General features: G+C 39.1%; 1 protein-coding gene across 5 annotated transcripts in view; it reads left to right on the plus strand.

Moving 5' to 3' along the window:
• The first annotated feature begins 1730 nt into the window (after nucleotides 1–1730).
• The window catches only part of LOC128686821 (rab-like protein 6), a 117281-nt gene continuing 105198 nt past the window's right edge, over nucleotides 1731–13813 (plus strand). For 2 of the 5 annotated variants that reach the window (XM_070082332.1, XM_070082337.1), the window contains exons 1-3: nucleotides 1731–1837; nucleotides 5901–6113; nucleotides 10183–10289. In XM_070082332.1, coding sequence (XP_069938433.1) covers nucleotides 5987–6113; nucleotides 10183–10289 — 234 coding nt within the window. In that variant the 5' untranslated portion in view covers nucleotides 1731–1837; nucleotides 5901–5986. Of the gene's footprint in view, nucleotides 1923–5386; nucleotides 5530–5900; nucleotides 6114–10182; nucleotides 10290–13813 lie in introns of those variants that run through there. The other 3 variants (XM_070082336.1, XM_070082335.1, XM_070082334.1) reach the window with 3 other exon arrangements.

Below are 13813 nucleotides of genomic sequence, written 5' to 3' on the forward strand. Positions count from 1 at the left end.
TAATAAACATCTAATTCTGCACTAATCTTAATCTTAAAATAATAAATCCTAACAAGTCATAAGTTTGCCTATGATACTCAAATATAGACACCTTGTACTGTGCCCAAACAAAAGCATTCACATTGCTAAACTCACAAATTATGATGTAGTCACTTAGCCTTAATACCATAATCTGTAAGGATTTAATGTTAAGAATTAATCTAAGTCTGCTCGAAATGCCTAGCCATGCTAGGTGTCCTAGTGGCCCCCTCTGTAATTAGTATTTTATAACATGTAAACCACAAAATACCCAAAATCTGTAAACCCCACACTGTAACCATTATAGAGAATAAACTTGAATTAAACTGAATTGAATTATCACATTCAAGAATATGGTACATGGTTTTTGAACACAGCACACGTCGCTAAGTCAAAAAGAAACACTACCTTACACTTGCACAGCAGGGTCGGCACTGCGTCAGCGACAGTGCTCCAGTGCTCTTTCCACCCAGCGTGCAGCGTCTTACCTTGGATGTGCATGTACACAACAGCCAAACACCTGAAAAGATTAGTGATGGTTGTAACTTAGCTTAACCATACGCAACTTTATCTAATGTAACCTAATCTAACCTAGCCCAATTTAAATTAATTTAACCAACCCTGGAGTTTACCTGGAGAGAGTTTCGGGGGTCAACGCCCCCGCGGCCCGGTCTGTGACCAGGCCTCCTGGTGGATCAGCGCCTGGTCAACCAGGCTGTTGCTGCTGGCTGCACGCAAACCAACGTACGAGCCACAGCCCGGCTGATCAGGAACTGTCTTTAGGTGCTTGTCCAGTGCCAGCTTGAAGACTGCCAGGGGTCTGTTGGTAATCCCCCTTATGTGTGCTGGGAGGCAGTTGAACAGTCTCGGGCCCCTGACACTTATTGTATGGTCTCTTAACGTGCTAGTGACACCCCTGCTTTTCATTGGGGGGATGGTGCATCGTCTGCCAAGTCTTTTGCTTTCGTAAAAAACTTTTAGACTTGCTGCAAAATAAAACTACCGGTATTGCAGAACCCACTTACCTTACTTTAAACCATAAACTATTATCAAACTCAGCCGAGTAACAGTTCCCTATATTCACCGAAATTATATAAATTCAATGCATGTTGGAGAAAACATTTTTCTTTTGTGTGCAGATCAGTGATTGGGTCGTGGCCTCCCTCCTTGATGCCTTTGAGGGGTTCTTGATCCAAGAAATTATACCTTTGGGTAGTGATGGTTTTTATAAGGACTTGCCGTGCATAGGCCAGTAGGCCTTCTGCAGTGTTCCTCCATTCTTATGTTCTTATAAATCTGATTGCTACTTTCACTTACGGGTCCCCTCAAGGAAGGTTCCTTGATGTTGGTGAGGGGCTCTTGATTTAGGGAATTGGATCTGTGCTCCAGTTCCCCGAATTAAGCCTGAATGCCTTCCACATCCCCCTCCCCAGGCGCTGTATAATCCTCCGGGTTTAGCGCTTCCCCCTTGATTATAATAATAATAATTCACTTACGGGTTTAGCGCCCCTCATTAATAATGTACTTGGGTTGTGGGCGCGCGGTGTGACGTCAGTAGGGTCACAGGGCTATCATCTTTGCACGATAGTAATTCACCTGTTTTGACCTTTTTTGTTATTTAACCATACTAGGTTTGATGTTGCTTTCAGTACCGTGGGTTGTAATGTTTTCAATTAGGGTAATCAGTTATGATTGTTGTTGTTGTTATATATGTAAGTACAGTGTTGTGTACATGATAGTGGGTGGAGGTTAGTGCAGGACTCTCTCTCATCTACACCCACACTCCTCTCTCATATCTCAACTACAACTTTATGATTTGGTAATAATTTTCCAAATGTTTTGTGTCTGATGTTGGTGTGACATGTTTGCAGCGTAGTTTCTTGAAGTGTAATAAGAGCAGTGAGGTACGAGTCACTAACCTGTCACTGTTTACTTGATAAAACTGACAGTATTTGTAGACAGAAATCTTTATTTTAATGATAGTGGCCTATTATCATAACTGTCGGTAATCCTGCCATTCTAGTACAATAATTTACTACTTAAGTAATTAAGCTTTTATTTTTATATGATATACAAGTTAAGGTTTTTATAATGTTGACGCAGGTGTTAGTAAGTTTTCTGAGGTACAGGTACACGTAAGTACAACTATCATTCATAGTTTAACGTAAGTGTAATTACATAGGTTTAACTGATGGCAATTATTATAAATATTAACTTGTAAATTACCTAGGATAACTCAAAAAGTCTGTGACATTTCTATTGTGATGTTTGTAATCGGGTATAATTATAACCACAAAAATTAAAACTGAAAATCAGTTATAGTAAAAAGCTGTATAATAGGAATAAAGTAAAATAAGTAATTTACATGAGCGTTCAATAGAGAAAATCGGCTTAAAATAATAGCTACACAAATGTTAACTATACAGCAAATCACTCTCCTCCCTTTCTGTAGCTTCATTCATTAGGAGCCTTTTACTTCTCTTCCTGAGTTGGTCCATACAAAGACTGGCCTTGACATGTTCAGGCACACAAGTATAGTATATGTATTATGTAGATTTAGCCTAGCCTGAAATGCTGTGCATTCTTTGGTTCTTCAGTTTATTGTATGTCCTATGCAGTTATATTGAAGTATAGATTCATATATGCATTTGTATTTGACTAACATTCATAATATCATCCACAAACTTTATAGCAAATTGTCTTTCTAAAAACTTCCAATGAATTGTTTTTGTAAATAATTCCAGTAGTAGTTTATAAGTTTAAAGGAATAACAGGAAAAGTTGGGAGATGGATCTTTAATTTCCTCACAAACAGAACACAAAATGTAGTAGTCAACAGAGTAAAGTCTGAGGCGGCTACGGTGAAAAGCTCTGTTCTGCAAGGCACAGTACTTGCTCCCATCTTGTTTCTCATCCTCATATCTGACAAGACAAGGATGTCAGCCACAGCACTGTGTCTTCCTTTGCAGATGACACCCAAATCTGCATGACAGTGTCTTCCATTGCAGACACTGCAAGGCTCCAGGTGGACATCAACCAAATCTTTCAATGGACTGCAGAAAACAATATGAAGTTCAACGACGAGAAATTTCAATTACTCCGATATGGTAAACATGAGGAAATTAAAACTTCATCAGAGTACAAAACAAATTCCTTCCACAAAATAGAGCGAAAAACCAACGTCAAATTATTATTATTATTATAATAAAAAAGAAGCGCTAAGCCACAAGGAACCAACGTCAAAGACCTGGGAGTGATCATGTCGGAGGATCTCACCTTCAAGGACCATAACATTGTATCAATCACATCTGCTAGAAAAATGACAAGATGGATAATGAGAAACTTCAAAACCAGGGAGGCCAAGCCCATGATGACACTCTTCAGGTCGCTTGTTTTATCTAGGCTGCAATATTGCTGCACACTAACAGCACCTTTCAAGGCAGGTGAAATTGCTGACCTAGAAAATGTACAGAGAACCTTCATGGCATGCATAATGGAGATAAAACACCTCAGTTACTGGGAGCGCTTGAGATTCCTAAACCTGTACTCCCTGGAATGCAGGCGGGAGAGATGCTTGATTATATACACCTGGAAAATCCTAGAGGGACTAGTACCAAACTTGCACACGAAAATCACTCTACGAAACCAAAAGACTCGGCAGACGATGCAGCATCCCCCCAATGAGAAGCAGGGGTGTCACTAGCACGTTAAGGGACAACACAATAAGTGTCAGGAGCCCAAGACTGTTCAACTGCCTCCCAGTATACATAAGGGGGATTACCAATAGACCCCTGGCTGTCTTCAAGCAGGCACTGGACAAACACCTAAAGTCGGTACCTGACCAGCTGGGCTGTGGCTCGTACGTTGGATTGTGTGCAACCAGCAGTAACAGCCTGGTTGATCAGGCCCTGATCCATCATGACCCCTAGTCACAGACCGGGCCGCGGGGGCATTGATCCTCGGAACTCTCTCCAGGTAAACTCCAGGTAATGCTACTTGGTATGATGATGCTGCCCATGTGTAGATAAGGACAGATTTACACTGTTCAAAACATTTATTAAGGAAATGTATCGCTATAAGTGGCTTCTTCAGTCCTAGGACTGAAGGAGCCACTTATGGGGATGCGTATCCTCAATAAATGTCTTCAACTGTGCATGATCATCTTTATCTACATAACCCAGTAAAGTTAAGCAATATCATTTATTTCCACTGAGGACCTTAGCTTGCTATTAGTATTATTTTTTACATTTCATGAGTAAATTTCAGCATGATAGTGTTTGTACAGAGATGGACATTTAGGTTTGCATTCAGAAAGCCAATCTTAACACTAATAACCTGGAGTTTACCTGGAGAGGTAACTCTCCAGGTAACAGTAAACACTTTTATCGAGTTTAACTGTTGTATGGATAACAGGTTGGCTTATGATTACAGGTAATGATGATTCTAGCATAATAACATATTTTGAAAACATTCATTATTGCTTAATTAATCTTAAGTTAATTTTAAGCCAGCCCGTAATGCTATGCATATAAGTGGCTTTGGCATGCTGCTCTTACCTGTATTTTTTGTACCTCTGTATGTATGCTTAAATTACTAAATAAATAAATAAAAATAAATTATATTTAATGGTTGTGAGGATTACAGATAACGAGAATAAGAATATATTGTTTTCCATATGCTTGTGGCAGTGAGAATATGAAAATATACTTTTATCATATTTGGCTGTTGTTGGGCTATGTTAGTGAAAGGTGATTTTTTACGATAGCTTTGAGGATGCTGGCAGAGAGTGGCTTTGGAGATTTCTGGCAGGGAGCTACAGATTTTGGGTCCTTTTATGCACATTGAGTTTTTACAAAGATTAAGCCAGACACAAGGTATGTCAATGGAGATTTTTGTGTCTAGTATTGTCTACAGGTTCTGTTGCAACTATCAAGGAAGTACTTTAGGTCAGCTTTCATATTAGAATTTACTGTTCTGTATGTGTAGGATGCACAGTAGTAAGAGAATATAGGTGGCCCACGGCCCAATATTTTATTTTTTTATACCACTATACACTGTCTTCTATTACGTATTTTACTACTATTTCTCTGTACAGTGGACCCCCGGTTAACGATATTTTTTCACTCCAGAAGTATGTTCAGGTGCCAGTACTGACCGAATTTGTTCCCATAAGGAATATTGTGAAGTAGATTAGTCCATTTCAGACCCCCAAACATACACGTACAAACGCACTTACATAAATACACTTACATAATTGGTCGCATTCGGAGGTGATTGTTATGCGGGGGTCCACTGTATAATGGTCACAATACTCATCGATCCAAATCATTGCATCTCCATTGTCTTGAATTTTTTTTTTATGTACACAACTGTAATTATATACAGGAGGGCCCTGCTTTACAGTACTACTTCACTTCATGTTGTTTTGCTAATAGTACAGCAGTTTTCAGTTATACTCATTCTTCAGTTATCCAGACTTCCTACAGTAAATATATTCACCACACACAATAAGGTAAGGACAAAAATATTTTGAAGTAATGTGTGTACTGTATATGCATTTTAGGCTTAGCTCTATTTCTCACTTAATGTATGAAAGTGTAAACATATTATCAGGCTTATATATACATTTGAAAGTGAAAAAAAAAAAGGCTGTTTCACTTTACAGCAGTAGCCCAGAACCTAACCTGCTGTATAAGCAGGGCCCTCCTGTAATAGGATTCTACACTAAAATTGTGTTTACTTCAGGCAAATTAATAATTTTAATTGGTTTTGTTTAATGCCTTACTATTGTTGAGTATTGGTGATTTGTATACTATGCATAACTTTAGGGATAAATACTCTAATTCTATATCCATTTCTCAGTTTATCTGGTTATCATTCCAGGATTAGAAATGGATGCAAGATATCAAGAACCATCTGATTAACTACATTGTTTTGTGTCTGAGAACCCAGACATTTGAGGATTCAAAATGTTTTCGGCCTTGCGCAAATTAGCGGGCCGGAGCCCTGATGGCCCTGTTACCCCCACTTCCTCTGGGATGCAGGCCATGGCTGCGTCACTCCAGCGGAGATTTGCTCGTGGCATTCAATACAACAGTAAGTATTGAATATCTGTTACATCTAAGTAATGAATGCATACATGGATGTACTCAAATGCTTCCATGTATGCATTCTCTACCATCCAAAAATTTTTTATTATTACAGTGGACCCCCGGTTAACGATTTTAATCCGTGCAAGAGGGGTAATTGTTATGCGAAATAATCGTTATGTGAATGAATTTTCCCCATAAGAAATAATGGAAATAAAATTAATCCGTGCAAGACACCCAAAAGTATGAAAAAAAATTTTTTTTACCACATGAAATGTTAATTTTAATACACACAAACTGAAAAAGGCATGCACACTTACATGACACTTACTTTTATTGAAGATCTGGTGATGATTGATGGGATGGGAGGAGGGGAGAGCATTATCTTCTTACTGTTTAGAAGGGGAATCCCCTTCCATTAGGACTTGAGGTAGCAAGTCCTTTTCTGGGGTTACTTCCCTTCTTCTTTTAATGCCACTAGGGCCAGCTTCAGAGTCACTGGACTTCTTTCGCACAAGATATCTGTCCATAGTGGCCTGTACCTCTCGTTCCTTTATGACTTGCCTAAAGTGTTTCACAACATTGTCAGTGTAATAATCACCAGCACGGCTTGCAATAGCTGTGTGAGGGTGATTTTCATCCATGAAGGTTTGCACTTCAAGCCACTTTGCACAGATTTCCTTAATCTTTGTAGTAGGCAACTTCTTCAATTTCTCTCTCCCCTCCTCTGAACCAGTTTCCCCAGGTCTGGCCTCTTGCTCTTGAAGTTGATCTATCAGCTCATCAGTGGTTAGTTCTTCATTGTCCTCCTCCACCAACTCTTCCACATCCTCCCCACTAACCTCCAACCCCAAGGACTTTCCCAATGCCACAATGGATTCCTCAACTGGCATAATCATCTCAGGGTTAGCCTCAAACCCTTCAAAATCCCTTTTGTCTACACATTCTGGCCACAGTTTCTTCCAAGCAGAGTTCAAGGTCCTCTTAGTCACTTCCTCCCAAGCCTTACCTATAAGGTTTACACAATTGAGGATATTAAAGTGATCTCTCCAAAACTCTCTTAGAGTCAGTTGAGTTTCTGAGGTCATTACAAAGCACCTTTCAAACAGAGCTTTTGTGTACAGTTTCTTGAAGTTGGAAATAACCTGCTGGTCCATGGGCTGCAGGAGAGGAGTGGTATTAGGAGGCAAAAACTTCACCTTAATGAAGCTCATGTCCCCATAAAGTCGCTCTGCCACGTCTGTAGGATGACCAGGGGCATTGTCTAACACCAGGAGGCACTTAAGTTCTAATTTCTTTTCAGTTAGGTAATCTTTCACATTGGGGGCAAATGCATGGTGTAACCAGTTATAGAAAAATTCCCTAGTGACCCATGCCTTACTGTTTGCCCTCCACAGCACACACAAATTATCCTTGAGGACATTCTTTTGCCTGAACGGTCTGGGAGTTTCAGAGTGATACACTAATAAAGGCTTCACTTTGCAATCACCAGTAGCATTGGCACACATGAGAAGAGTAAGCCTGTCTTTCATAGGCTTATGTCCTGGGAGTGCCTTTTCCTCCTGAGTAATGTAGGTCCTGCTTGGCATTTTCTTCCAGAACAGGCCTGTTTCATCACAATTAAACACTTGTTCAGGTTTCAGTCCTTCAGTTTCTATGTACTCCTTGAATTCCTGCACATATTTTTCAGCCGCTTTGTGGTCCGAACTGGCAGCCTCACCATGCCTTATCACACTATGGATGCCACTACGCTTCTTAAATCTCTCAAACCAACCTTTGCTGGCCTTAAATTCACTCACATCATCACTAGTTGCAGGCATTTTTTTAATTAAATCCTCATGCAACTTCCTAGCCTTTTCACATATGATCGCTTGAGAGACGCTATCTCCTGCTATCTGTTTTTCATTTATCCACACCAATAAGAGTCTCTCAACATCTTCCATCACTTGCGATCTTTGTTTCGAAAACACAGTTAAACCTTTGGCAAGAACAGCTTCCTTGATTGTCTTTCTGGTGCCCACAATAGTAGCGATGGTTGATTGGGGTTTCTTGTACAGCTTGACTAGGTCGGCTATACGCACTCCACTTTCATACTTATCAATGATCTCTTTCTTCATTTCTATAGTAATTCTCACCCTTATTGGTGTAGGGTTGGCACTAGAAGCTTTCTTGGGGCCCATGGTCACTTATTTTCCAGAAACAGCACCGAAAACATTGTAATAATACGAAATATTCCGAGTGTATGCTTGGATGTTACCGCGGAGGCTGGCTGGTAAACAATGGCACGGGCGGCACATGTGAGGCTGGCTGAGGGCGCACATTGGACGCGTCTCGGACGAAAATCGGTGAGCGGGTTTTTAATCGGTATGCGCGGCAAAAATTTTGCGATTAAAGTAAGCGGTATGCGAAATAATCGCTATGTGATGCCATCGTTATGCGGGGGTCCACTGTATTATTAACACACTGGCCGATTCCCACCAAGGCAGGGTGGCCCAAAAAAGAAAAACTTTCACCATCATTCACTCCATCAATGTCTTGCCAGAAGGGTGCTTTACACTACAGTTTTTAAACTGCAACATTAACACCCTTCCTTCAGAGTGCAGGCACTGTACTTCCCATCCAAAAATACTCTTAATTTGTGAGTGCCAGTTGTGGCATACTTGTTTCTGAAGCCAGGTACAGGTGTGATAGGATGGTAGACAGTGAGGTCAGAGTACATCTGTGGATTCCACCCCACATTGGTCTTAGAATACATGATAAAGCTGATAAATTGGCTGTCACTGAGCTTCATGTGTGCTGGAAGACAAGTATGGAGGAAGTGAATGTGTTCAGATATTTACGGGTGGATATTTTGGTAGACGGGTCTATGACAGATGAAGTAAACCTCTAGAATTGACAAGGGGAAAAAGGTGGGTGGTGCATCGGGGCATCTTGGAGACAAAGAATGTTATCTGTTGAGGCAAAAAAGGGAAATGTATGAGAATATAACGATGCCAACACCCTTGTATGGGTATGAAACATGGGTTATTAAAGTTGCAGTGAAGAGGAGGCTAGAGGCAGTGGAGATGTCATGTTTGAGGAAAGTGTGGTGTGAATATTATGCAGAGAATTCATAGTTTGGAGATTAGGAGGAGGTGCAAGGTTACTAAAAGAGGGATTTGGAGGGGTTGTTGAGGCAGTTTAGACATTTAAAAAGGATTAAGCAAAATAGGATGACAGAATGGTAGAAGTTATCCTAGGAAAGGTTGGAAGGAGTGGGTAAAGAAGGTTTTATGATTGAGGGACTTGGACATTCAACAGGCATGTGTGAGTGTGTTAGGTGGGAGAGCATGGAGGAAAATGGTTTTTATGATGATGATCTGTTGGAGTGTGAGCAAGCTAACATTTATGAAGGGATTCAGGGTAATTGGTTAGCTGGATTTGAGTCATGGAGGTGGGAAGTACAGTGTCTGTACTCTGGAGAAAGGGGTGGGGATATTGTAGTTTGGAGGGGCATATGAACTATAGTATTGATGTGCTCCTGGCAAGACTGTGATGGAGTGAGTGATGGTGAAATCATTTCTTATTTTTTGGGTCCTCCTACCTATGTGGGAGACACCTGGTGTGTTAATAAAAAAATGAATGAACTCAATTGGTACCCATGTTGGAAACAAATTCTTATTGTATGTATTTGTAATGATGTTTGAGCCTGAAGAAATATTCATAGCAGGTGGGAAAGACTTTAGATCTTAGGACATTTATTGAAATGCATATTGTTATTTTTGTGACAGATCAATCTCCTTAATCAGGTGACTGATGAATTAAAAAATACAATACATATAAGATTGAGACTGGAGTTTGATAGTTTCCCCAGCCCCTGCATGTTAACTTTTGCCATAACAAGTTACTGTAATATGAGCTAGAAACAGCATGTACTCTAGTTTGCATTCTGAAGCTCACAATAGCATATGGGGCTGGAGAAGCCTCCAAACTCAATTTAAAAATTGTTCAAGAACTCTTAGATTTCATTATATGTATGTGTTTGTATATATACTGTATTTAAATACACAATACTTTATTTTTCTGTTTTTTTTTAGTGAAACTAGTAATAAGAGGAGATCGCAATGTTGGAAAGTCATGTCTATTTCGACGTCTTCAAGGCCAGCCTTTCCACGAAGAGTATACGCCTACAGAAGAAATCCAGGTCTGTCCATTATCTCAGCTTTACACTGATCTAGGTACATTTATATGTGATTTAGGTACATTTACCTTAGTGAATGTATCTAGATCATGTTTGTTTTTGCTAAAAATTAAAAAATGTATTCTTTCACATTTTTTTAAATAGTGACTTGCAAAGTGGGAAAATTGTGATGATAGATCTTAATGATTGCAAATAAAGCTTATTACAAATTTTTCTAAAAGGCTCAATTGCTGGCAATTTTTAGACCTCCAAATACTCAGTGGCACCTTTACTTATGAGTGCCCCAACTTATGAGTTTTCCGAGTTATGAGCCATCATGTAGTCAATTTTTTACTTTGAGTTGCGAGCCAAAACCAAGTTACCAGCGAGCTTCAGATACGCCGCCACTAGTTGGCGCAGCGAATGCCACAACATCCACCCAGCATCCCAGTGTTTTGTGCTCTTTGTGCAGTTCTTTTGCCAAATTTCTTTTTTCTAACCATGAGTCCAAAGAAAATAATTGCAAAGGAAAGTGCTGAGATGATGATGTCCATTGAACTAAAGTATGAAAACATAGAAAAATGAGAAAAGCATTTTTGTTTCAGTGTTTTCCTTGTGAAACTAGTGATCTAGTGCAGTTAGCCTCACAAACACTCCATTTTCTCTTATAATAAGATATCAGAAGGGTAAGACTGGGAAGATATGGCCAGAGCGATAATTATTTTTACCTCAGGAGTGGCCGCCACCACTTGTTACATAATGACATATTTTATTCATTCTAGAGTATATATCATGTTTCAGTGTTATTAATATTGTTTATTATGTTGTGTTAGATCAATTGTAATAGATAAATATGCTGAAGAGTTGATATTAGCATTACATATTTTGAAGTATTTTCTCCTGCCTCCCGAGAGCCAGGAATTCCCCTGGAACGGATTAATGGCATTTCAGTTAATTTCAGTGAGGAAAATTGATTTGATATACAGTGGTACCCCAAGTTTCGTACATAATTCGTTCCAGAAGGCTGTTCGAGTGCCATTACTGAACGAATTTGTTCCCATAAGGAATAATGTAAATTAGATTATTCCATTTCAGACCTCCAAAAATACACTTACAATAATTTTTTTTTTTTTTTTTTCTTTCAACAAGTCGGCCGTCTCCCACCAACGCAGGGTGACCCAAAAAAGAAAGAAAATCCCCAAAAAGAAAATACTTTCATCATCATTCAACACTTTCACCACACTTACACATTATCACTGTTTTTGCAGAGGTGCTCAGAATACAACAGTTTAGAAGCATATACATATAAAGATACACAACATATCCCTCCAAATTGAGTTACGAGCTTGGTCACGGAATAAATTCAACTTGTAAGTCAGGGTACCACTAATGACAAAACTTGCTGTAATGGGTCATTGAATGGGAAACTGAAAAAAAAGATAATGATGAAATTGGGGCTCTTGCTAATCTTCAATTTAATAGTGTCAGTTTGCTAAACTATTGCTTTACTTTTTGAAAATTGTCACAATAATTGCTGAAGAAAAGAAAATTAGGCTAGATCTGGGAAGGATTATGAAATATACACAGTGGAATCTTGGTTTTCATCATTAATTCGTTCCAGAAAGTCTGACGAAAACCGAATTCGACGAACACTGAAGCAATATTTCCCATAAGAAATAATGTAAATTCAATTAATCCATTCCAGACACTCAAAAGTATCAATAAATAATACATTTTGTAGAGAATAACAATAGTTTTGCATACAGAAAACTGAGAAATAAATGTAAAGGACTAATTAAATGGATAAATGAACATTTAATATCACGTTTACCTTTATTGAAGACTCTTGTTGGCATGTGGAAGATGGCAAGGAAGGGAAAGGGATAAGTTATCTCTACCACCATTACTACCACCCTCTACCACAACCAGTACCACCATCATTGCCACCCTCTACTGATGAGAAACAAAGCCAGACTGACTCAAGACGTGTGCGATGCTTTGTGTAGGCACCGGCAGACACGTTCAGTATGGCGGACCACTGTCAACTTGACGAAAACCGAGGTGATGAACAAAAACTGGGACAAAATTTTCACGAAAAAAGTTGGCGAAAACCGAATTTGACGAAAGCCAGGGCAAACAAAAACCTAGGTTCCACTGTAACTGTATGGCAGGGACTGAAACAGTAAAGTCCTTTCTAAATGACTTGAAAAAAAAAAAAAAATTGAACTGGACAAACACTTCACAATTTTTGAATGTTAAAATGAAATTTGACAAGGGCATGTATCAACAGATGGGTTGAGGTAACATGGGCAACTGTATAGATATCAGATGGTTCATTAATATAAATATGTACCATTGAATAACACAAGAGCCTCGATGAATTCATTGTCTCATGGGGAGGCCTATGCAATGTACACAACCTTCCTTGCCCAGTGTTTCATTCATACTCATCCAGTACCACACACAGCCTATATTGGTGAATCAGCTTTTGATATTTTCAGTATCCCATCTTGTTTCTGGATAATGATAATGGTACTCAGGAAGAATATGAGCAATCATGGAACTGCAAAAAAAGAATAAGCCTGAAATTCTTGGTGCTTTGAAGAAAATAAAGATATTACATAAGCTTAAAAGTGGTGGTGTGATGGAGTTGGCGTGAGATTATAGCCTGAATGAGTCATCAATTCGTACAATTAAGAAAATGAGGCAAACATGCCAGCTTGTGCAATGAGTGACCCAGGTTGTGACCTGAAAAGAATGACATTTGGTCAGAGTAGCTAAATAAGACAGAAAAGTTGTTGAATGAGTGTATTGAGGAAAAAATCAAGAAAAGTTCACCAATTAATTTTATCTTAAGGTAAAAAAAAAAGAGCCTTGCAGCACTATGAAACTGTCTGATGAGGAAGTAAGGTCTGACCGAGAATGCTTGTTCAGTACTGGGTGGTTCCACAAGTTCAAATTGCAGTCAGTTTCATAATAAGTTTTCTGGTAAAAATGCTTCCTCTGACCAGAATGCTACTGGGAATTTCCCTGCTGAGTTACAGGAAGTTATTTTTGCAGATGGCTATGAGCCAAAGCAAGTGTTTAATTCTGACGAGACAATTTTTTATTGGAAGAAGATGCAAGAACTTACATAAGTCAGCAAGAGAAAAGTTCACTGGAATTCAAGACAACAAAGGATCATTTCGTCTTGTTTCTTTGTGGTAATGCATCAGGTAATTTTAAGTGTAAGCCCTTAGTAGTTTTTCCCCTCCAAGACTACTTGTGGTTTGAAAGGTGTAGATAAAACCACCCCTGGCCAGCTCTTTGGAGGTCAAACCAGTCAGCATGGATGACAGAGGAATTATTTATTGACTTCTTTAAGCATCACTCTGTTCCCGAAATCATGTTTTACTTCTGCAGCAAGAACTTTGCATTCAAGGTTATCTTCCTTTGATAATTCCTGTACTCATCCAGAAGCTCTGATGGATATGTACTCACATGTAAAAGTTGTATTTTAGCACTAAATACACAGAATCCTTAATATAATCACTGGATCATGTAATTAT

Source organism: Cherax quadricarinatus, chromosome 7 (assembly GCF_038502225.1).
Source record: "Cherax quadricarinatus isolate ZL_2023a chromosome 7, ASM3850222v1, whole genome shotgun sequence".
Classification (NCBI taxonomy): Eukaryota; Metazoa; Arthropoda; class Malacostraca; order Decapoda; family Parastacidae; genus Cherax; species Cherax quadricarinatus.